Source organism: Rutilus rutilus (assembly GCF_951802725.1).
Source record: "Rutilus rutilus genome assembly, chromosome: 2".
Taxonomy (NCBI): domain Eukaryota; kingdom Metazoa; phylum Chordata; class Actinopteri; order Cypriniformes; family Leuciscidae; genus Rutilus; species Rutilus rutilus.
The window spans coordinates 62,091,338-62,115,427 of record NC_140210.1 but is presented as its reverse complement, the minus strand read 5'-3'; the positions used below and the strand labels follow the sequence as shown (position 1 = coordinate 62,115,427).

The 24,090-nt window shown below is 42.9% G+C and overlaps 1 protein-coding gene across 4 annotated transcripts in view; it reads left to right on the top strand.

The window, feature by feature from the left end:
• Positions 1-20,974, top strand: part of LOC311286240 (integrin alpha-M-like) — a 153,911-nt gene extending 132,937 nt beyond the window's left edge. For 2 of the 4 annotated variants that reach the window (XM_084402358.1, XM_084402359.1), the window contains exons 5-31: positions 398-512; positions 802-932; positions 1,042-1,184; positions 1,413-1,563; positions 2,011-2,146; positions 2,254-2,327; positions 5,197-5,326; positions 5,404-5,546; positions 6,310-6,456; positions 6,870-7,061; positions 7,238-7,368; positions 7,626-7,774; positions 7,854-8,020; positions 8,095-8,217; positions 8,373-8,443; positions 8,582-8,723; positions 11,705-11,803; positions 18,345-18,427; positions 18,574-18,654; positions 18,878-18,956; positions 19,051-19,155; positions 19,236-19,268; positions 19,672-19,785; positions 19,862-19,963; positions 20,157-20,177; positions 20,258-20,368; positions 20,460-20,974. In XM_084402358.1, the coding sequence (XP_084258484.1) occupies positions 398-512; positions 802-932; positions 1,042-1,184; positions 1,413-1,563; positions 2,011-2,146; positions 2,254-2,327; positions 5,197-5,326; positions 5,404-5,546; positions 6,310-6,456; positions 6,870-7,061; positions 7,238-7,368; positions 7,626-7,774; positions 7,854-8,020; positions 8,095-8,217; positions 8,373-8,443; positions 8,582-8,723; positions 11,705-11,803; positions 18,345-18,427; positions 18,574-18,654; positions 18,878-18,956; positions 19,051-19,155; positions 19,236-19,268; positions 19,672-19,785; positions 19,862-19,963; positions 20,157-20,177; positions 20,258-20,368; positions 20,460-20,723 (3,237 nt within the window). In that variant the 3' untranslated portion in view covers positions 20,724-20,974. The remainder of the gene's footprint in view (positions 1-397; positions 513-801; positions 933-1,041; positions 1,185-1,412; positions 1,564-2,010; positions 2,147-2,253; positions 2,328-5,196; positions 5,327-5,403; positions 5,547-6,309; positions 6,457-6,869; positions 7,062-7,237; positions 7,369-7,625; positions 7,775-7,853; positions 8,021-8,094; positions 8,218-8,372; positions 8,444-8,581; positions 8,724-11,704; positions 11,804-18,344; positions 18,428-18,573; positions 18,655-18,877; positions 18,957-19,050; positions 19,156-19,235; positions 19,269-19,671; positions 19,786-19,861; positions 19,964-20,156; positions 20,178-20,257; positions 20,369-20,459) is intronic. The other 2 variants (XM_084402361.1, XM_084402360.1) reach the window with 1 other exon arrangement.
• The last annotated feature ends 3,116 nt before the right edge of the window (positions 20,975-24,090 follow it).

The following is a 24,090-nucleotide window of genomic DNA, read 5'->3' as shown; positions in this document are numbered from 1 at the left end:
TTTCTTTAGTGTCTGGTCATAGCTCTTCTTTAGTTATCATCATCTGTGAATATAAGCTCTAAGTTTCTTCAGTTGATTGTCTCGTGTTAATGTTATGTTAGTTGTGTGGTGTACGTTTATCTCTTGGTGTTCATTAAAAGTAACTATTCATTAATTCTGCATCACGCATCTCGTTCGTTGGATTATCACACAGCAACCCCTGACATAGTGAGAGTAAATGATGACAGAATTATAATTTTTGGACAATTCTTTTAATTGTTAATGTTAATATTAAAATTTGGCATTAAGTAAATAAAAGATGGGAACTGGATGTTTTAAACAGTTTATAGAAACGTCTAGATCATCTTTTGTGTGATTTGATCCTCCTGTTGTCTCAGATATTGTGTCTCTTTCTCAGAGCTGCAGTCCGTATCTTCCTCATGAGTGTGACGGAAACTCGTATCTGAATGGCGTCTGCGTCCAGTTCAACAGCCGTTTACAGGCCGTCTCAAACTTTAAAGCCGCTTACCAAGGTCTGACGAGTCTGACACAGAAACCAGCGGATAACGACACTTTTAGCACTGAATGCAGTTTAACTATTTCAGTCTTTAATACTGTACACCATGTGTTGGGGTCTTAGTAACATTCCAGTTGGTGTTTATTGACAACTCAATTAAAGACTAAAGACATGATTAAAGACATTATGTTAAATACTTGGGAAAAATATGGATTTATTGTCCATCTTGTCAATAATTTATGGTTTGATTGCTAAAAGAAGTTGGCGTAACAGATGTGTTTCCATATCTTGTGGTATTTCTGCAGAATGCACGAAGAGAGAAGTCAATCTGGTGTTTCTCTTTGACGGATCTAAAAGTTTGAAATTAGACGAGTTTGAATTGAACAAAAAATTCATTTTAGATGTTATGAAAAAACTTTCAAAATCATCCATAAAGGTAAATCAGCCCAGCACTATTAATGTGGAAATATGGACATGTAATGGTCTATGGTTTGCTAATGATGTTAACGGCACGTGTGCTTGTTGTTTGTCCTTCTGTGTGTCAGTTTGCTGCTGTCCAGTTTGCAACTGAATTCAGGACTGTGTTTGACTTCAACGCGTATAAGAACGGCTCCGCTGAAGTCAAACTCATGAAAGAGACACACATGCACCAACTCACAAACACACACGGAGCAATCGACTATGTCTTGTGAGTGAAACCTTCATGTGCTTATGAATGTTCACTGAATTTACACTTTTAAGAGAAACGCACATAAATGAAAATCAAAGATGGCTCCTTCTGTAGATTTGCTCTTTTGTTCAAGTCTGTTAAACACACTGGAGTTGGACATTTGTCGTTCTATAAATTAGAAGTTAAAAACACATTGGTGTAGAAACAATTGTTTGTGTCATTATTTATGATTTATCACATCACCAGAAAGAATCTCCTGAATAGCGTGTCGTCTGGAGCCGATCTCAGCGCTCAGAAAGCCCTGGTGATCATCACAGATGGAGAACCCACTGATTTTGATGATGAAAATGCCCTCAGGAGATGCGATGAGCAAAATATCCTCCGCTACGTCATTGGGGTGAGTTTCCTTAAAGCTCAAGCTTGTCATTTACAGTTTGTGGTGTGTCAGTTTCATGTTCAGAGTCACTGTAATCAGTCACTGGTAGTTTGATTACTAAGGGTTGAAACACTGTGACTCTGTGAACTTGTAAAACAAACACGTGAGGTTTGGGCGGGAATATCTGATTGACTGACCAATGGCAAACTAGGAGAGTGTTCAAGAAACCTGTCTGGAAACAGTCATTATTTGTGTAATTTGGTGTCTCTAGTTGTGCAGAAATGACACACTTCAGCTTTAAATGACAAGAGCTACAAGCACTAATTTATATCAGATTTATCACAGTTTGTTTCCATTTTTCAAGAACAAACATAAATAAATTATGTTTTACATATTGGTCTGTTTCAATTCATATGTTATCAAAAGTGTTTTTGCACAGTCAGACTTAATGACAGTTTTGTTTGTCAGGTGGGAAAAGTTAGCTTAGCCAAACTCTATGATCTGGCTTCAGAACCAAAAATAAGCAACACCTTCTACATTCAAGACTACAATGGACTCCAAGGACTTCTTGACGACTTGCAAAAAAAGATCTACAACATTGAAGGTAAAATGCAAGCGTAAAGAAAATAGACATACTGTATAACGTTTAAAATAAAAGCAGCTAATGAAGAATCCACTGATGATTTAAGAGTTCTTCTTCTGTGGTTTCAGGGTCAAAGGACACACACAGCAGAGACAGACCGAAAGAGTTATCGCAGAGTGGATTCAGTGTCCTCTACCACAAGGTCAGAAATATCATATATAAGTTAAAAAAATACTATTTCTTATAAGGAATAGTTCATGTTATTGTATAAAAGTAGTTTATAGAATCTTATAAAATGCTGCTGATTGGTGCAGTGTGGGAATGTGTAGGTGGTGAATGCATCAAGTGCCCTGGAACAATTACGACTCTGCGACGGCCGTAGAAATGGGTGATACACTATAGCAAGCTGATTGAGAAATGTACAATACAATGATCAATACTGGGTTGCCACTTGATGTAAAACCCGGGTCCTGAAGTAAAACCAGAGCACCACTGATCTGCTTCATCTGCTGCTAAACATAAAAAACAAAAACTCTGGACATCTTTCAAAGACTCAATGCCACTAACCACGTCGCAAATATAAACCTGCGCACACAAACTCCTGGAAATTGCGAGACTCCTAAGCACAATACAAACTTTTTAAATGAGTTTGCAGACTTCTTGGGGGAATTTATACCCAAATATGATAAACTGTTAATTCTTGGTGACTTTAACATTCGTGTGTGTTGCACAACGGACTCATTAACTAAATAATTTACTACTTTGTTAAATGCATTTGATCTCGAACAACATGTGAATGTCCCGACTCATCAGCTGGGACATACATTTGACCTTGTGCTATCATATGGCTTTTCTATTTATGATCTTGAGGTAGCTGATAATGGGTTTTCTGACCATAAATCTGTTATGTTTTATGTTCCCTGGGTACCAGATTACTCTAAAGCCACTAAATATGTCCATAAATCTCGATTAATTACCTCATCTACTAGCAAATCCTTTTCATTAGCTTTTTGTGATGCTATTCAATCAATGGATGTCAGTCAGTATGATCTGAGTGGTGCAGAGGAGCTCCTATTTAGACTCAAATGCACATTTGTCTTGTCTTGGATTCAGTGGCTCCTGTAAAAACCTCAAAACTCAAATCTAGATCTGAGCCCTGGAGTGACGATAACGTACGCTCTTCGAGGCAGATCTGTAGACGAGCAGAGCGCAAGTGGAAAAAGGACAGGCTCCAGATTACTTTTGAACTATAAAGAGATTCATTATCTATATTCCAGAAGGCAGTGAAAGTAGCAAAATCCAGGTATTTCGTGGATCTTATTAATAATAATTATCATAGACCCAAAACTCTTTTTACCGTTTTTAACACCGTTGTTAATCCAACTGTCTCCGAGTACCCTGTTGTGTCAAAAACAATGTGTGAGGATTTTCTAAGATTTATTTTTTATACGATTAATGATTTCAGATTGGGGATATCTCCCCCTGCTTCTGATCCGTCCATCCCCTCTGTTTGTTTTGCAGAGTTCAGTCAGTTTGAACCTATTTCTTTTATACAACTTCAAGAAATAGTGTGTCAGTTAAAGCCGTCATTGATGTCATGCCTCCATATTTCCTGAAACAAGTTTTTGATGCAGTGGATCCATACTTTGTGACTATGATAAACCGATGTTTTGAAACTAGTACTGTACCAGATGTGTTAAAACATGCTACAGTTTATCCTTAACAATTGCAGAGTTTCTTCGATGAAAATAAGATATTTGAGGTCTTTCAATCAGGTTTAAGAAAACACCACTCGATAGAGACTGCACTTTTGAAGGTTTTAAATGATATTCTACTTACTGGCGACTAATGCTGTGCTTGTGCTCCTAGACTTGAGTGCTGCTTTAGACACTGTGGACCACCCTGTTCTTCTTGCTCGCTTGGAGCACTGTGTTGGCATAAAAGGAAGTGCTCTTGAATGGTTTAAATCTTATCTTTCTAACAGAAGTTTTAAAGTTAACATGGATGAACATTCATCTGAGGCAGCTCCTCTATCATGTGGTGTTCCTCAGGGTCCATCTTAGCTCCTATTCTTTTTTATTTATATATGCTCCCATTGGGTTCTATTTTTAGGAAGCATGGTCTGTCCTTCCATTGCTATGCAGACGATACTCAAATCTATCTGCCATTAAAACAGAGTTTGGATGGTCTGGAGGCACTTATGACCTGTTTGTCTGATGTGAAGGCCTAGCTGTTTTTAAATGTTCTTAATTTTAATGAGAGTAAAACTGAAATAATAGTGTTTGGTCCTTCAGATTCTGTTAGTACACCAAAAATAAATTTTGGTAAGTTATCCTCGTCTGTGAAGCCTTGGGTTAAAACTCTAGGGGTTGTCTTTGATAATGGGCTGAAATTTGACAAACACATAAATTCAGTGGTCAAATCATGCTTCTTTCATCTTCGACTACTAGCAGAAGTAAAACCCATTCTGTTGAGAAAAAATTTAGAAAAATTAATTCATGCTTTTATTACTTATAGATTGGATTACTGTAACTCACTTTATTTTGGGATTAGCCAGTCAGCTTTATCCCCGTTTTTTAAAAAGACTTTTAACCAGTACTAAAAACGGGACCACATTACACTGGTTTTACGTTCTCTGCACTGGTTGCCCGTGCGTTATCGAGTGAATTTTAAAATTCTTCTTTTGGTTTTTAAATCATTAAAAGGTCTGGCCCCTCCTTACCTCTCAAATTTTATTAACTGAATATTGTCCAGTTCTGTATCTCCGGTTGTCCAACCAGAGATTGTTATGCAGTCCGAACTCAAAGCTGAGATACAGGGGTGACCATGCCTTTTCACTCAGTGACCAGCCATCACTGGCTGTTTTTAAATCTAAGCTAAAAACTCATTTCTTTGCGAATTGGCATATTTTCAAAGAGGAAGTTGTATTGTATTGTTTTTCATTTTTTATTAATTATATTGTATTTTCTTGTTATGTCTTCATTGTGCAGCACATTGGACAACCTAGGTTGTGGTTAATGGTGCTATATAAATAAAATTGATATTGACATTGACTGCTGCGTTTATTTCAGGACTCTGCGATTGTGGGTTCGGTTGGATCTAATGACTGGAGTGGATCTCTGTATGAAGTGACAGGATCAGGATCTGGATTTAACGAGACCGAGATTAAGGATCCATCTGTCAGTAAAGACTCGTACATGGGTGTGTTGAAGCTGTTGGTCCTTCCTTGTCTGATGTGAAGTGTCTGTGCATGTTTTAATGATGCTGATGATGTTCAGGTTACTCTGCTGTTCTGGGAATGAGAGGCGGCGTCTCTCTTCTGTTCTCTGGGGCGCCGCGGGCCGAACACAGGGGTCTGGTGACCCTCTTCACCAAGAATGAAAGCACATGGACAGTGACGAGGAACATCACCGGAGAACAAGTTAGTGAAGAAGAACCCTCTGACACGATATTAACACTCTCCATCAGCGAGAGAAGGGCTTCCCAAATCCTACGGAAGAAGCAACCACTTAGAAACACTCTTGCAAAACCATTGAAACCATCTCGAAAACCTCACTGGCCACCTACCAACCACTCAGTACCTGCCTTGCAACACCCTAGTAACTGCCAAAAAACCACTTAGAAACATCCTTACAAAGCTCTAGGAACTCCCTAGAAACCACTTATAAACACCCTACAAGTTACCCAGAACATCAATCACCTAGCAACACTCTAGCAGCTAGTTAGCAACCACTTAACAATGCCCTAGCTACCACTTACCACTTGTAGCAGCTGTAATGTTTTAATAATAGTACAGTTAACAGAATTAAAGTATTACATCTAGGCTATTTAAAAAAAATTAACAAATAACTTATTCTGAATATAATAAATTCAACTGACCTCACATGATTTTTAGCATTTCTTAAGTTTTAATTATCAGTAATAAAAAGGTGATAAAAAGCAGTTCACTTAGGCTACATTAATGGCTCTACATTGGCATATAAAACAAGGAAAAGAGTCAAATCATTTCTGCATAGACCGCTTCAGTTTCTGGTGTTCAACATGAAGGCAGTAAGTATTATGGGACTGTGTTTGTGAAGTGTTAGTGGAACATGTTGTTTTCATATTTCTTCTGTGAACATCAGGTTATTAAGATCATATGCTAGAATGCAATTACATTCATTTTGATTAATTTTTGGCATCAGATTGGCTCGTATTTTGGCGCGTCTCTGAGTCTGTTGGATGTGGACTCGGATGGAGAGTCAGATTTCCTTCTGGTCGGAGCTCCGTCATTTCACCAGTCTTGGCCGAGGGCAGAAGGGAGGCTGTACGTCTACACTTTATCAGAGGAGGTATGGACAGATTCACAACATTCTCCATTAGTAAGTACAGTGTGGTTAATGTTCAGGGCCTGTGACTGGAAGGTTGCTAGTCATCACCATTAAGTTACTCCAGTGCAGTGATGGACAACTTCAGTCCTGGAGGGAAACTGAGTTCAGCTCCAACCCTGATAAAACACTCTCCTGCCTGGAGCTGTCTAGTTATCCTGAAGACACTGATTAGCTGGTTCAGGTGTGTTTGATCAGGGTTGGAGTTGTGGATAATGGCCCTCCAGGAATGAAGTTGCCCAACCCTGCTCCGAGAGGATTGCCATTGTAATAGGTTCCCAGTGACGGACTATCGCATTAAAGTCATGGAAATACATTGCACTGGTGCTGGTCCTCTGCAGACGAATAAAGACTCTGTTCTCTTTCTCTCTCTGTAGTATTTTCAGAAGACACTGAACGAGTCAAACACCGGCAGATTTGCTGCATCTCTGGCTTCACTAAAGGACCTGAATGGGGACGGCCTGTCAGATGTGGCAGTCGGGGCGCCGCTTGAGAACGAAGGGGAGGGAGTCGTCTACATCTACCTGGGCGACAGGACACATGGAATAAACACCGAACACGCTCCTCAGGTGAGAGTCTGCTTTAGTTCCCTCAATCCCAAACACTGTGTTTGTGCCCAGTTTAACCCAGAATCCCAGAAGAGCCCAATGTTCTCAGATAAACAGACAGACATGGCAGGATAAACGTGTACAATGATAAAACGCTTTAGCACAGTTGATCTGTGTGTGTGTGTGTGTGTGTTTAGCGGATCCCAGCGCACTCGGTTCTGCCCGGTCTGCAGCAGTTTGGAGTGTCTCTGTCCGGTCAGATGGACATGAGCGATGATAATTTGACAGATGTCGTGATCGGAGCTAAAGGAGGGATCGTGCTGCTCAAGTAGGACATTTCACAACACATTCACAAAATAATGGAAATATTCTCTGACAGTCTAAAACACGAGGTCTCAGTTATGAACTCTGGCTCTGCTTGAGTATAGTCACTTCAGTGGCCAGTTTGTAATTGAACCTTTAGTTTGGAGAATTAATGCAATGATTTGAAGAAACTAACTATCAGTTTGAAGTTGGTCAAGTTGTTGTAGGCCCAGTTAGTCTCACTGTATCATTAGCTATTCACTCTTTTCTCTCTCTTCTCAGGGCTCGGCCTGTGATGTCTGTATCTGCGCAGCTCAGTTTCAGTCCCAATGAAATCAGTCTGATCGACTTTGAATGCCCGAGTGACAAAGCGTTTAATGCGTTTGATCTCACTTTGTGTTTCACAGTGAAGGAGCAGACCAGTAGCATTGGTAACGTCAAAGACATCTCAGAGTCTCTGTCACATGAAGAGCATGGCCTCCGTATGTCTTACCCTCTCATCTCTCTCAGGATCTCTCAAGAAGAACCTGAATGTTTCTCTGAACCTGAATGTGGATGTGATGAGAACAATCAATCGAGGATTCTTCCATCAGAGTGATCCATCATCCAGGACTCTGCAGAAGTTCGTCCTGCTGGATTCTGGGAGCTCCTGTTTCAGATTCCCCATCTTCATGCCGGTATGCTTCATCTATCACAGCTTCAGCCAATCCCAGCAGCTTCGGTTTAACAGCTAAATTTGTGTTTGTTTTAGATCTGCATTAGAGACACAGTGTCTCCGCTAAAGATACGAATGAATTTCTCACAAACCGAGATGCTTTCTGGAAACTCCATGGCTATCCTCGACATCCACAGCAGGACAGAGGAGTATGTCGAGGTGAGCTGAGCTTCTGACATCACAATTTATACACTCTAGGCTTGTTAAATTCATGTCTTTCTCTGGCTAGAAATATCAGGTCCTTCAGCTTTTCTGTATGAAGTTTCTGCAACATTCAAAAGCTCTATGAAAGTTTCTGTTTTGTATGTGACTAGGTGCCATTTCAAAGGAACTGTGGTTCAAACAACAGCTGTGTGGCCGATCTGAAGCTGAACTTCAGTTTTACGTGAGTAACAACCGATAAATAAATCAGACATGATACTAATGTTAAATGTCTGTAAATGCTTCTGAATATTTCCATTCTTCTTGATTTGAAATAAACATGAGAATGTGATGAAGGTTCTGCGTTTGGTTTGTTCTTCAGGAACGACACGTTAGTGGTGGTGAATCAAGCTCATCTCACTGTCCTCGTATCGCTGGCCAACCCAGGCGACGACTCCTTCAACACCAGCATAGTGCTGCACTACCCAGAAGGCCTCTCACTCTCAAAATTTGACACCGTTAAGGTACCGCTGTCCACACACCAAACTAAGGACTGTCAAAAACTGAAAAAACCTTCTGAAAATGCTTTTGGCATTAAAATCTAATTATCAGCTGAAATAAAGGCTGCAGTACCTATATATGCAATATATATAATTGACTTGTTTATATATAATATACATAATATCATATGTATATATATATTTGTTATATATGTTTATATATAATATACATAATATTATATATATGTAATGTACAATTATATATAATTATATATATATAATGTACAATTATATATAATTGACTTGTCTCAACAGACAACACAATTGATCAGATTTCATTCTGCTACTCAAATAAGTCTTGTCACTTTTAAGTATGATGTGCATATAGCCTACTGCAATAAAAAAAAAAAAAAATCATGTCGCCGCCGATGGCCTCGTGGTCAGCGCGCCGACATGTAGCGCCGTTGCGCTCAGGTGGACCGAGTTCGAGTCCCAGCTCGTGGACCTTTCCTGATCCCATCCCCCGTCTCTCTCCCACCTCACTTCCTGTCAACTCTCTACTGTCCTGTCCCAATAAAAGGCAAAAACAAATAAAAAATAACAAAATTATATATATATCATCCAAGATGTTCGTGTCTTTCTTTCTTCAGTCGAAAAGAAATTAAAGTTTTTGAGGAAAACATTTCAGGATTTTTCTCCATATAATGGACCTCAATGGCAACCAACGGTTTGAAGGTTCAAATGTCCGTCTCAATGCAGCTTCAAAGTCTCGGCACGATCCCAGCCGAGGAATAGGGTCTTATCTAGCGAAACGATCAGTCATTTTCTAAAAATAAATAAAAAATATATACTTTTTAACCACAAATGCCCATCCTGTACCAACTCTGAGATGTGCCACGCATTGCGTAATCACGGTGGAAAGGTCATGCGTCACGCCATCTGTTCTTTGTCTGTGTACTCCGGTTCAGAAGGGTAGGGAAGGGCGAAAAACTCCCCCTCATTTTCTCCTCCAATTTCAAAATCGTCTGAAATCTTTTTATTTTTTTTTATTTTTTTTAATTTTTTTCGTGACCTTTACAACGTGATGACGCTTGGCGCATCTCAGAGATTCTACAAGACGGGCATTTGTGGTTAAAAAGTATATAATTGTAATTTATATTTAGAAAATGACTGATCGTTTCGCCAGATAAGACCCTATTCCTCAGCTGGGATCGTGCCGAGACTTTGAAGCTGCATTGAGACGGACATTTGGACCTTCAAACCGTTGGTTGCCATTGAAGCCCATTTAAAAAAAATCGTGGAATTTTTTCCTCAAAAACCTTAATTTCTTTTCGACTGAAGAAAGAAAGACATGGACATCTTGGAAGACACGGGGGTCGGTAAATTATCAGGAATTTTTTATTTGAAAGTGAACTACTCCTTTAAAGGCTGTACAGCCAATGCCACAGTTGCACAGCTTCTCAAAGCCGCTCTGTATTTTGAGTTTGGAGCACACTTGTGCAGCAGCTGAAAGAGACTATTGCTATACAATTATAAAGCACTTTTGACCCTGCAGAGTTGCACAGGTTAATGGAAGAAATAGACAATACAACCATATCTACATGCTGAGTGAGAAAACCAGCTGCTGCATATGCAGACATATCTGTACACATTAACATAGACAGAATGAGATAGGAAAACACACACACACACACACACACACACACACACACACCCATACACATATTACTCTCTTTTGTGTTTCGCATTCATCCACTAACAAGTTCATATGCTACGAATGACGTCAGAGAAACGTCAGATATAATCGATTTGGTTTGTTACTGCATCGACGCAGAATCATCCACGTCTGGATCGCGATGCATCGTAGACAGGCTAGATCGATGGGGCTATAGCTCAGTGGCAGCAGCCATCCAGGCGTGCACATGCAGTCACACACACACACACATACACCTTTATGTTGAAAGGAATGGCTACCGTTCTCTGCTTTTCAACAAATAATTTACACACACATTTCTGTCATTTTTAATCTTGAAGCTATAGTTGCCTGCAGCATTGAAAGCTCCGTCTCTGTGTTTAGTGCGAAAGCTCACGTGATTGCCGCCAGCTCGGGCTAAATTTGTGCAGGACAGTCGTGCCGTGTAGCAGCTGCTTTGACACGATTATCAGTTTAACTGACTCGCAACGTGTGCAATATCTCATGACCTCCCGAGTGTCTGAACTCGCACTGTGTACGCCCGCCTTTAGACAGCATATCCTCACAGCAATGACATACAACAATCCGCTCGCTGCGGCATAAACACAACTGAGTAAGTGCTGCAGCTTATATGCTTCGTAAATCACTCCACAAGATTGTTAACGAAACGCTTACACTGTTATGATTGCTCATTTGGGAATTAATAAGAGAACCACACAATATGCACAGAGATAAAGAGTAAAAGAGTAAAAGACTTATCTCGGATGTTACTGTATTTTCAGATGCACGCTGCTAACTGCTAACAGCAACACTACAGTTGTTTTATTTGAATGTTGAGCCGCATCTCATTGGCCACCATGGCAACAGCAACCAATCAGCTGCGCTATACAGATGACGATGCAATCGCTACTAAATAAGTTAAAGGCCTATTAGTCTGCGCCATCTAGAGTTTCATTAAATTTAAATTCCAGTTATGAAACTGAAACGGTGCCAATTCTACAATCTGAAGTATTCAGTTTAAATTTACAATAAAGATATCGGTCAAAGAATCAAATATATAAAATAAGTTTCTAAATATCTGAATATAAGTCTAAATAATTGATGTTGTGTTGTTTTAAGTCTAATGCAGACTGCATCGACAAACATCGACCAACAGCTACAGACACTGTCGAGTTCTGTTGAATCCGTGTGTTATATATTGCCAGATGTTTTTGGGTCATGGAATGTCTGAAAAGTGTCGTACTGTAATCTGGTGGTGATTGTCCACAATTGTGTGTGTGTGTGTGTGTGTGTGTGTGTGTCCAACAAACAGCCCAGCCGGACTCGAAGCAGCTGTGGTGATCGTGACAGCGGTGCTATGAACAGAACTACCTGCAGTATCAATCTACCAGTGTACCGCAGCGGCACCACGGTAAACACACACACACACACACACACACACACACACACACACACACACACACACACACACACACACACACACTCACTCACTCACTCACTCACTCACTCACTCACTCACTCACTCACTCACACACACACACACACACACACACACACACACACACACACACACACACACGTCTGGTTCACTATCTTTGTGGGGACTCTCCATAGACTTAATGGTTTTTATACAGTACAGACTGTATATTCTGTCCCCTTACACTAACCCTACCCCTAAACCTACCCATCACACACACACACACACACACACACACACACTAACCCTACCCCTAAACCTGCCCATCGCAGAAAACTTTCTGCATTTTTACATTTTCAAAAATATATAATTTAGTATGTTTATTAACCCATTCCCCTCATGGACCGCTGGCTGGTCCCCACAATGGAGGTGATCTCAGGTTTTACTATCCTTGTGGGGACATTTGGTTCCCACAATGTAATATAAATCAAACGCACACATACACATACACACACACACACACACACACACACACACACACACACACACACACAGACTGTAGTATCTTTCCTCATGTAAGGACAGATGAACATGCAGAAACACTTAGTTTCACATCTCTGTCAGCTGAAAAATATATCCTGTATTTTACTTCCAAGGGCAGATATTAACCTTTATATGTTTAACTTTATTAAAGGTATGTGTCATATTTTATGTAAGATTCTGAAATGTAATCAATTACTTAAATTAAAATGCTGTTATAAAATGAAATTGGTATCAACATAATCCAATTTGCTCTGTAGAAGTGGCTCAGAAGTACGGTGGCCGAGAGAGCTCAACGCGCTGCAAATGAAGAAAACGCATGCAAACAGAAAAAAACACATGCAAATAGAAAAAAACCCACCAGCGAATAAGAAAACATCTTCATCAGTTTTACAACTCACGTGCGTCCCAATACTCACAACACAACCAAATACGGAAACGCGCTGCAAATACTGAAACGCGCTGCAAAAGTTCACAACACAATCAAATACAGAAACGCGCTGCAAATAGAACAGAACACAACGGAAATGTTTCCGGGGAAAGCAATAAGTGACGGACCCGGCTAGGACGTGCGTATTACAGGTGTCTACTTTTATTTTTTTTATTTTTTATTTTATTTTTTTGCAAAACATACAAAGATGACACGTTTATGACATACAACTTTGTATACAATATAGGCCTACAAAATGTATATTTGCGATATGTTCAATGCCATAAGAATACTAAAAAGAACAATGAGCTGAAGACTAAAATAAATAAATAAATAAAAAAGATAGAGAAAAAGAAAGAGGAAAAGACATTAATCTATACATCAGTTACATTGAACACATTTTGTCATGTTATGTTAAAATAAGTTTCATAAGAAATGTTAGAATGTAGCTATAGGTCCAAATATGAGACGGCAAGTTGTAAAGTTGAGACACTCACACAAAGATAACACATATTTTAAAAACTTTGTTGTATAAAATGTATATTTATTTGCAGCCGTTATGTTAACAGCATTAATACTATATTTCTGGTAAGAACAGCTGATGGACACGCACTGCGTTGTCATGGGAACATCCCAGGTGAAAATAATGAGGAAATTACGTTGTCTTTCGTTGCTCCCTTCATCAACATAATGGCACACAAGTGCCCCGCTCCCTCCAAAGTGCCCAATTCAAGGGCTCTGCCGTCTGCCCTTTTAAGAGAGTAGGGCATAGGTAAAGCCAGAGCCCGCGTCTCTCTGGTAAAGCTCGCGAGCCGTCCGTCCGTCACTTATTGGGTTCCCCGGAAACATTTCCGTTGTGTTCTGTCCTATTTGCAGCGCGTTTTTGTATTTGGTTGTGTTGTGAACTTTTGCAGAGCGTTTCTGTATTTGGTTGTGTTGTGAGTATTTGGAGCACACATGTGTTGTGAAACTGATGAAGATGTTTTCTTAATTTGCGGGTGTTTTTTCTATTTGCATGTGTTTTCTTCAGTTGCAGCGCGTTGAGCTCTCTCGGCCACCGTACAGAAGTGGCATTTGTATTTACCCAGACTGTTTAATGCAGCTCAAAGGTGGCATATGCATTTACACTGCAGTTACAATGGCATAATTAAAATTATGAAAAACTTACATTACACTTTTTCGATCTAAAACTAAATCCACCATTAGGTGGCGTCAAGTCGCTGTCTTAATGAGTGATTCATTTAATCTTTGATTCGTTCCAAACCGCGATTCATTCGAACCCAGCTGTGTTGCTAGGAGACCTGCAACGGTTCTGTGACTTTGTTTTGAACGACATTCGTTGGTGAAAGAGATCAAAATTAAATAATATTGAAAACACTGAGTTTAAAATATGAGCCACTTAATATTAACTTCTTTCTATTATTTAACTGTTGTGTAAAATTAATATCAATTTGCACTTGTGCTGTTATTTTTGGAACTCTTGCTCGTGTTAAGTAGATGTGTGTGTGTGTGTGTGTGTGTGTGTGTGTGTGTGTGTGTGTGTGTGTGTGTAAAGAGAACTAATACAGGGGCATTTTTCACCTAATATTTAGAATTTTGTGAGCATTTGTGTTGATTTTGGTGGTATTTTTGAACGTTAATTTCCGCTCCTGTCACAGAGTCAGTGCTACTGGGTCTCGGTCACATTTAATATATGCCATATATTATGTCTTTCTCAAGTCTTTTACTCTGTAAAAAAATAAATAGAAATATCTGCAAATCAAAGGAATATATGTCTAAATTACCTGTGAAACTAGTAACGGATCCTGCGGAGATTCTCAGAGGAATAACGTCTCCGGTTACTATCGTAACCTCGGTTCCCTGAGAGGCGGGAACGAGACATTATGTCAGCTATGACGTATATGGGAACTCCTCCCATCACTTTCGCTGAAATCTTATAGGCTAACGCCAGCTGGGGACAGCTGGCCAATTGACACGAAGCATGCAAATACTGACAGGTAAGCGGGCAGTATAAAATGCATGGCTGTCAAAATTACTTCAGAATCACGACTGAACGCTAGCACAGCAGATCAAACAGCAACCACGGCAGCTAACGTAATGTCTCGTTCCCGCCTCTCAGGGAACCGAGGTTACGATAGTAACCGGAGACGTTCCCTTTCAAGGCGGTAACTCAACATTAAGTCATCTATGTATATGGGAACTGTATTAAATCCCGCCGTGAGAGCAGTGAAGATAAGCCCTGAACGGGGTCAGTCACACCCACGCATCTGATAGGCGGAACTAGACCAATGAGACATCTGCTCCGACCCTAACAAAATTTGCATATCTTAATGCAATGAACGCAAAGGCTGCACTGAATTGGGCAGACACAACACAATAAGCACTCAAGCACGAGAGTTAAACACAGAGTCGACGGAGTTTGCGGTGACAACTGCATACACCTTATAAACCAAAACACAGAGTTAGCAGCCATGGTAACAACTGTATAGCTGGTTATAACAGTTCACAACACATGAATAAAACTGAACTCATAGAAAGTACATGTGACGCTACAGAGGGTACATCCAGCTTGTAAAACCTGGCGAATGTGTTCTGGGAAGACTAGCCAGCAGCAAGACATAAATCCTGGATAGATATACCTCTAGACCAGGCCCATGAGGAAGCAATTGCCCTTGTAGAATGAGCCCTGATATTAAGGGGGCAATCTTTCCCCTGGAATTCGTAAGCCAATGCAATAGCGTCCACAATCCAGTGAGAAAGTCTATGTTTTGAAACAGCACGTCCCTTATTACATCCACCAAAGCACACAAACAGCTGGTCCGACTGGCGGAAGAGCGATCCACATACATCCGCAAAGCCCAAACAGGGCAAACAGCACTCTGAGCATCAGTGTCACGCGAGGCTGACGGCTCAGCAGATAAGGCGGGCAGGGAAACAACCTGTGCTCTAAACGGTGTATTGAGTGACTTCGGAACGTAACCTGGTCTCAGCCGGAGAGTGACATTACAGTCGCCAGGTCCGAAACAGATGCAATCATTGTTCACTGAAAACGCGTGTAAGTCTCCAATACGCTTCGCCGAGGTGAGAGCAAGAAGCAAGGCCGTCCTCAGGGAAAGCTCCTTAACCGCAATCGAAGCTAAGGGCTCTAATGGTGGTAGAGATAGAGCCCTCAAAACTAGAGCTAGATCCCACGGCGGCACGGAGGGTGGCCATGAAGGACACAATCTCCTCGCTCCTCTGAGAAAACTGATTACCAGAGTGTGCTTACCGATCGATTGCCCATCAACTGGGGAATGAAAAGCAGCAATAGCGGCCACATACACTTTCAGTGTGGATGGCAAACTCCCGCCATCCATTCTGTGCTGTAGAAAGCGCAAAACATCCGACACGGAACAGGTCCCCGGGTCAATACCGATGTCCTGGCACCATTTTGTGAAAACTCCCCACTTCAGAGCATAGAGGCGCCTGGTAGAGGGCGTGCGCGCCTCCGTAAGTGTGCTCAGAACTCGTGAGTGTAGAGCGTCCCGCTCATTTAGGGTCCCCGCAACGGCCACACATGAAGGTTACACAGCTTGGGGCTGGGGTGCCCTATCGTGCCGTTCGCCTGAGACAGCAGGTCCTTCCTGAGGGGGATTTGCCATGGGCACCACTAACACTCTCAGGTCCGCGAACCAGGGCTGATTCGGCCAGTTCAGGGCCACGAGTATCACTGACGCTCTCTCCTCCTTGATTTTGCACAACACCATAGGCAGAATCTTCACCGGAGGGAACGTGTAAAGCCTGGCTTCCGGCCAACGCAATGTCAGAGCATCTCCCGGCAGAGGGAGTGAGATAACGAGAAGAACGCCTGACAGTGCGTGTTCTCGCTTGTGGCAAACAGATCCACTTCCGCTCTCCCGAATCGATCCCAAATCATTTGAACTGATCCTGGGTGGAGCCTCCACTCTCCTTGAGGAATCCCGTTCCTCGAAAGCATGTCCGCTCCACGGTTCAGGATACCGGGGATGTGCGCCGCTCTTATGGAGAGAAAGTGTCGGTCCGCCCACAACAGGAGACTCGCTGCCTGTTTGAATAGAGCCCTGGAGCGCACGCCGCCCTGGCGATTTATGTACGAGACCACAGACATGTTGTCGGTTCGAATCAGTACATGTTGCCACTCCAATTTCGACCGAAAGGCTTGAAGGGCTAAGGACACCGCTTCCATTATTCCAAACGGTTTATGTGCCACCTTCTCTGTGACGCCTAGGCACACTGCTGAAGTACCTGAAGTTGACGCGTCCGTCGAGACCACGGTGCGCTGTGTCACTATACCCAAAGGAACTCCTGGGCTGAACATACCCGGGCTGTTCCATGGTCTCAGAGTGCTGACGCAACTGTGAGTGACCGTAATGTGCTTGTGGCCCGAAGACCACGCCCTCGGCGGAACTCGAGTTTTCAGCCAAAACTGCAGCGGCCGCATATATGCAGCAGACCCAGATGGCACACTGAAGAAGCCGCCGCCATCAGTCCCAGAAGCCTCTGAAATTCCCTCAGTGAAACAGACCTGCCCGTTCTGAAACGGCGCAGAGTCTATGAAATTGCCTCTATGCGCTCTTGAGAGAGACAGGCTCGCATCGCCATCGAGTCCAAACATACTCCCCGATATGTTATATTCTAACATATCCAGCTCTGTGACGGCCTTGCGGAGGACCCTGACGAGCTCCTCCTGGAGCTCCTACTGAGACGCCCAATCCTTTTCTGACGCCGAGAGCGACATGGAGTCGTCTTCCTCGCCAGCTCCGAAGGAGACGAAGTTCGCGACGGCATGGGGGGGGGGGGAGCTATCGTCCGCGAAGTTGACAGCGTTCGGGCGGGGGAGGTCCTACCAGCGGCTCGCTGGCGGCACTTAGGCCTCATCCCCGCTGTTGCCCGAGCCACTTCTCCTCTGGCTCTGAGGGCGCGCACTGGCAGCTCGGCGCAGTGGGCACACGTGTCGTCCGTGAGTGCCGCCTCAGCGTGGGCAAGGACCAGGCAGGTGACACAGAACTGGTGAAGGTCGGGCGGGTCAATGGGACCTGCACAAATCTGAAATGTAGCAGCCATCAGTTGTGGAGAGGAAAACAGGGGTGAGCAGTCCTCTATTGCAACTTCCGCGATGACTTAGATAAGACTTCTAGCGTGAAGAAAGAGATTCTAACGTAATTTTCGCACCCATGCATTTTATACTGCCCGCTGACCTGTCAGTATTTGCATGCTTCGCGTCAATTGGCCAGCTGTCCCCAGCTGGCGTTATCCCATAAGATTTCAGCGAAAGTGGAGGAGGGAGGAGTTCCCATATACATCATAGCTGACGTAATGTTGAGTTACCACCTTGAAAGGGAACGGCTGTTTTAGTTTCATGTGAACGTGCTCCCTCTCCAGTCCGCTCGTTTCTCTTAAAGGGACAGTTCACCCCGAAAAGGACCATTCTCTCTTTACCTGCTAGAGGTCAAAAATACTGTATGTGAGAGATGATAACGATGTTAATGTTTTTCAACTATTGTCTTGGCAATGCTACCAACACCTGTGATTTCTACTATCTTCTAGACTCTGTTTCTGGCAACCTTTCGTATGGCGAAATGGGATTACGACTGGTCCGACAGGATGGAGATGATGATCACCGCTAACAGGTGAATGAGGCTGAATTTGACAGATTTGTTTGTTTTCAGGGCTGTTTCATATCAGTAATGTTCAGCAGAGATGTGCGCTCGCGATCCAGGTTATGAAGAATGCCTTAATGTTCAATCATGAGTAAATCCTGTATGTTTGTTCACAGTGATAATAATGGAAACACCAGCGATACGGAGGTGAGGAGGAGCGTCCCGGTTCAGTTCACTGTTGATCTGGCGATCAGTCTGTGAGTGGCATTTATTTAACTTCTCTCTTCTTCTGTTTCAGTTTGATCTGCTCTTCATCTCTGAATGATTGAAAACTCAACATCTAAATGTCTTTCTGTTCGGATTATTTTCTGTTCTGTTTTATTATTAGCAGTTAATGCACTGAGACAGTAACATTATATTAAAATGACAGACAACCACATGATTGACTGAGAAGTTATTGAGTTATTGTGTGTTTGTCAGAGTGGCTGAAGAATCTGTGACGTATCTGAACTTCTCTCTGAAGGACAGAGGTCCAAAACCTCTCAACATCGTCTACAAGGTCAGAGAGTCACACACACATCTACAGCTTCATCGTGTTGTTTCTGGGCTTCTCGTGATCAGATTGCTGTGTGTCTGTGTGTTTGTGTCCACAGGTGGAGAATCTGGGTCTTAAAGGTCTACCGGTGTCGCTCAAGCTCACCCTGCCCTGTCAAACTACACGTGTGATTTTAACTCCTCATAACTTCAGCATGCAGGAGGTGCGTCACTCGTTCATCAGCTCATACCATCAGACCAGCATGTGTTCTGCTGAATAAACATCTTCTGTTCTTCTCTACAGAACTCAGAGCCGTGTAGATTCATCAAACCGCAGGTAAGAGATCATAGACCCTTTTACAGCTGCTGTTGAAGTGATCGTTCAGTCATCATTTACTCACTCTCATGTCATTCAAACCTGTATGACTTTCTCTCTTTTGTTGAGCACAAAAGGGATGTTTTGAACTGGTGTTTAAACAACAGTGCAGCCCAAAAACACATTTCTTAAAATATCTTCTATGTTCCACTGAAGAAAGAAAGAAAGGTTTCAAACAACATGAGGCTGAATAAACAATGACAGAATGATCATTTCTGGGTGAACGATCCCTTTAAGATCCGATCTCAAGCAGTCACAGTAAACGCATCTTCTGTCTGCTGGATTTCATCTCTGTTTAGTTCAGTTGATTCTGTGGTTTATTGGTGTCAGTGTTTCAGTTCTCAGTGTTGTGTCGATGTTTCAGGACGGTCACTGCGGGAAGTTCGAGTGTGGTCAGTTTGATCTGCAGAAAGCTTCAGCAGTTCACTTCATCCTGACGGCAGACGCAGCTCTCCAGAACGTGAAGGAATACGAGAGCGTGAGTGACGAACACAGACAAACACCAGTTTAAGATGGAATAACTCTGAAATCAGACTCTGTTTCTTCTGCTGTAGAAATACTCCTTCCACGAGTTCAGAGAGGATTCTGTCTTGAACATCAGCGCCGAGCTCCACTACAACAGAAGCCGCTACAACCAGACGTGGACCGACCTGAAGGTGCTGAGTGAAAGAAATCTGTACCTTTGCCATAACTGATGTTGTGCTTGTGCTGATCAGCGCGTGATCGTCAGTGTCGGTCTGAACTCACACCACAGACCTGCAGGAGTCCATGACTGACCTCACTCTTACAGTATTACAGATACAGACACTGCTCCGTCATATTTCTAACTATTTCTTCTTCACTCTGCAGGACGACCCTCACACATCACAGGTATCTCACTCCTTCATCCATCATTTAAAGATGATCAACGTTTGTACAGTTGGTGATGAGTTTCTCTCTGTTCCTCTCAGATCGCAGTGAAGGTGGAGTTTGTCGTTCCACCCAGTCTAATGCTGATCGTGTGCACTGGTGCAGGGGGCGGGGTCTTCCTGCTCATTATCATATTGATCCTGCTGCTGAAGGTAAGAACCAATCAGATCACCTCACACCTGATGTCATCATTCACCTCTCAAAGTCTCAAGCTAATCTGTTCATCTGTGTGTTTGTGTGTAGTGTGGGTTTTTCAAACGAAAGCGTCCTGAAGAGTTTCCCTCAGAGGATGAAGATCTAACTGCGGTTGAAGACTCTCCTCTCATGAACATGAATGACAGCGCAGAGAAAAAGAGCGGAGTGACAGACAGCGTGGTTGAAGCCCCTCTTTGCAGGAGTTTTTCATTAACTGCTCAAGCAGGAGACAGTGAGAACGACAGCACAGAGAAAAAGAACGGAGTGAAAGAGACGAATCCCAGTCCTGAACCGCCAAACACTGACAAATAAACCCACAGTTTATTTTCAGCAAGTAAATGACGGTGAAGATGTTTGTTTGGAAAAATATGAATATTGTTAACAATCTTTAATGCTCAATTTGTATAATGTTTCTTGAGGATCAGTGTGTGTTCAGTAAATTTAATCTAATGATCCTAAACTTGTGATGTAATAGCTAGTCTTGTTATTCTGTACATTCAAATTTTTAAAAGAAGATCAATTAAAGGTAAATCATTATTCAAATAAAATGATTTTATTATGTATGATATTGGTGGGTCTGTTTATTGTTAGACTGATGTTTTTGGCACTATTACAAGACATACATGAAAACTAATTAACAAAATGCTTTAAATTTATGTACACTAATTACATATCCTCACTACAAATCTCGAGATTACAGTCACATAAAAACTCACACACAACATCTTTAAGGTAATCATCAGAGAATGAAACACAAAATGTAAAAATATAAATAAAACTAAAGATATAAATGCATTACATTACGTGTCACATGATAATGCAACCTTCTACAGATCATTTACAGATGTGAATATGGTTCGCATTTATCGCGATTAGAGCGCAGACGGCTCCGGATCGCTCTTGTGGAACTTGTGTTATAATCAATGTTTATCGTTAGTTATACTACAGGAATGCTGGATGCTTGATTCTGATTGGTTGACGAACGTTCTAAGGTGTGTGCAGTTATTTTCAGGGAAACGCATGGCTTAAGTAGTTCCAGCAGGTCTTGACCGCATCACAGTTCCATATCACTACGCCAAATGATTTCAGTTATTTCAAAGGTCTTTACAGCCGACAGAACAGAGAGAGATAGAGAGATTTTTATTTTTTTAAAACAGAGTTCTCTACAACACAAAAAACTCTATTTCCAAAACATAGGAACATAAATAAATAGAGCATGATTTAACTCAAAACAGTCCCAAAACACAGAACATTCTCCACAACAGAACATTAAACAGTTTTAAAGCACCAAATGATAATGAACTCTGGAGGGTTCTCCTCCGTTGCCGGCCGCCAGTTCTTGATCTGATCAAAGCTTTTAACAATCTGGCACCACAATACTTAACTAATCTCTTGGTTCCGTATACCCCATCTAGAAACCTGAGATCCAGTGATCATGGCCTTTTAACAGTCCCTAAAGTAAAACTAAAAAAACGTGGTGATCGCGCTTTTGCCGCCGCTGGTCCGAAGCTGTTGAACAGCCTTCTTCTGTCTATCAGGCATGCTGCACATCTATCTGCACTTTTAAAATTCAGCTTAAGACTTATTTTTTCTCTTTGGCTTTTAACACTATATAGCTACCTCCCGCTTTTTATTTTATTTTTTGATTACTTATTTTTGTTTGTATTTATAAATGCATGCTTAAACGTGTGTCTTTTATTCTTTGTAAAGCACTTTGGTCAACCTTGGTTGAGTCTTAAATGTGCTCTATAAATAAAGGATTGATTGATTAAATGATTGATCTCTAGTAAATCCCCTTGTTTGGCGAGAAGAGTGAGGATTGCTCTCCTGCAGCTCAATGGTAAATGTCCTTTACTTAAACTGTCTCCGAGAACAAGCAACAAATCTTTGCCAATCACAGGCCAGAAAACTTAATAAAAGTCCACAGGAAGGCCATCAATGCCTGGAGCTTTACTGCTTTCTAGACTCTGCGACACAGAATGTAGTTCATCAGCAGAGATCGGTGCACCTAACTCGCCGTTAGCCTCCTCTGGGACCTCTGGTAAGCCCTCATAGAAGGACTGCGCCCCCTCTGGTCTCTCCTGGAACTCACTCTTGAAGAGCTTCTCTGTGTTAGCCTCCTCTGGTCTCTCCTGTAAGCCCTCATAGAAGGACTGCGCCCCCTCTGCTCTCTCCTGGAACTCACTCTTGAAGAGCTTCTCTGCGTTAGCCTCCTCTGGTCTCTCCTGTAAGCCCTCATAGAAGGACTGCGCCCCCTCTGGTCTCTCCTGGAACTCACTCTTGAAGAGCTTCTCTGTGTTAGCCTCCTCTGGTCTCTCCTGTAAGCCCTCATAGAAGGACTGCGCCCCCTCTGGTCTCTCCTGGAACTCACTCTTGAAGAGCTTCTCTGTGTTAGCCTCCTCTGGTCTCTCCTGTAAGCCCTCATAGAAGGACTGCGCCCCCTCTGCTCTCTCCTGGAACTCACTCTTGAAGAGCTTCTCTGTGTTAGCCTCCTCTGGTCTCTCCTGTAAGCCCTCATAGAAGGACTGCGCCCCCTCTGGTCTCTCCTGGAACTCACTCTTGAAGAGCTTCTCTGCGTTAGCCTCCTCGGGGACCTCTGGTAAGCCCTCATAGAAGGACTGCGCCCCCTCTGGTCTCTCCTGGAACTCACTCTTGAAGAGCTTCTCTGTGTTAGCCTCCTCTGGTCTCTCCTGTAAGCCCTCATAGAAGGACTGCGCCCCCTCTGCTCTCTCCTGGAACTCACTCTTGAAGAGTTTCTCTGCGTTCGCCTCCTCGGGAACCTCTGGTAAACCCTCATTGAAGGACTGCGCCCCCTCTGGTCTCTCCTGGAACTCACTCTTGAAGAGCTTCTCTGCGTTAGCCTCCACGGGGACCTCTGGTAAGCCCTCATAGAAGGACTGCGCCCCCTCTGGTCTCTCCTGGAACTCACTCTTGAAGAGCTTCTCTGCTTAGCCTCCTCGGGGACCTCTGGTAAGCCCTCATAGAAGGACTGCGCCCCCTCTGGTCTCTCCTGGAACTCACTCTTGAAGAGCTTCTCTGAGTTAGCCTCCTCGGGGACCTCTGGTAAGCCCTCATAGAAGGACTGCGCCCCCTCTGGTCTCTCCTGGAACTCACTCTTGAAGAGCTTCTCTGCGTTAGCCTCCTCTGGGACCTCTGGTAAGCCCTCATAGAAGGACTGTGCCCCCTCTGGTCTCTCCTGGAACTCACTCTTGAAGAGCTTCTCTGCGTTAGCCTCCTCGGGGACCTCTGGTAAGCCCTCATAGAAGGACTGCGCCCCCTCTGGTCTCTCCTGGAACTCACTCTTGAAGAGCTTCTCTGCGTTAGCCTCCTCGGGGACCTCTGGTAAGCCCTCATAGAAGGACTGCGCCCCCTCTGGTCTCTCCTGGAACTCACTCTTGAAGAGCTTCTCTGCGTTAGCCTCCTCGGGGACCTCTGGTAAGCCCTCATAGAAGGACTGCGCCCCCTCTGGTCTCTCCTGGAACTCACTCTTGAAGAGCTTCTCTGCGTTAGCCTCCTCGGGGACCTCTGGTAAGCCCTCATAGAAGGACTGCGCCCCCTCTGGTCTCTCCTGGAACTCACTCTTGAAGAGCTTCTCTGCGTTAGCCTCCTCGGGGACCTCTGGTAAGCCCTCATAGAAGGACTGCGCCACCTCTGGTCTCTCCTGGAACTCACTCTTGAA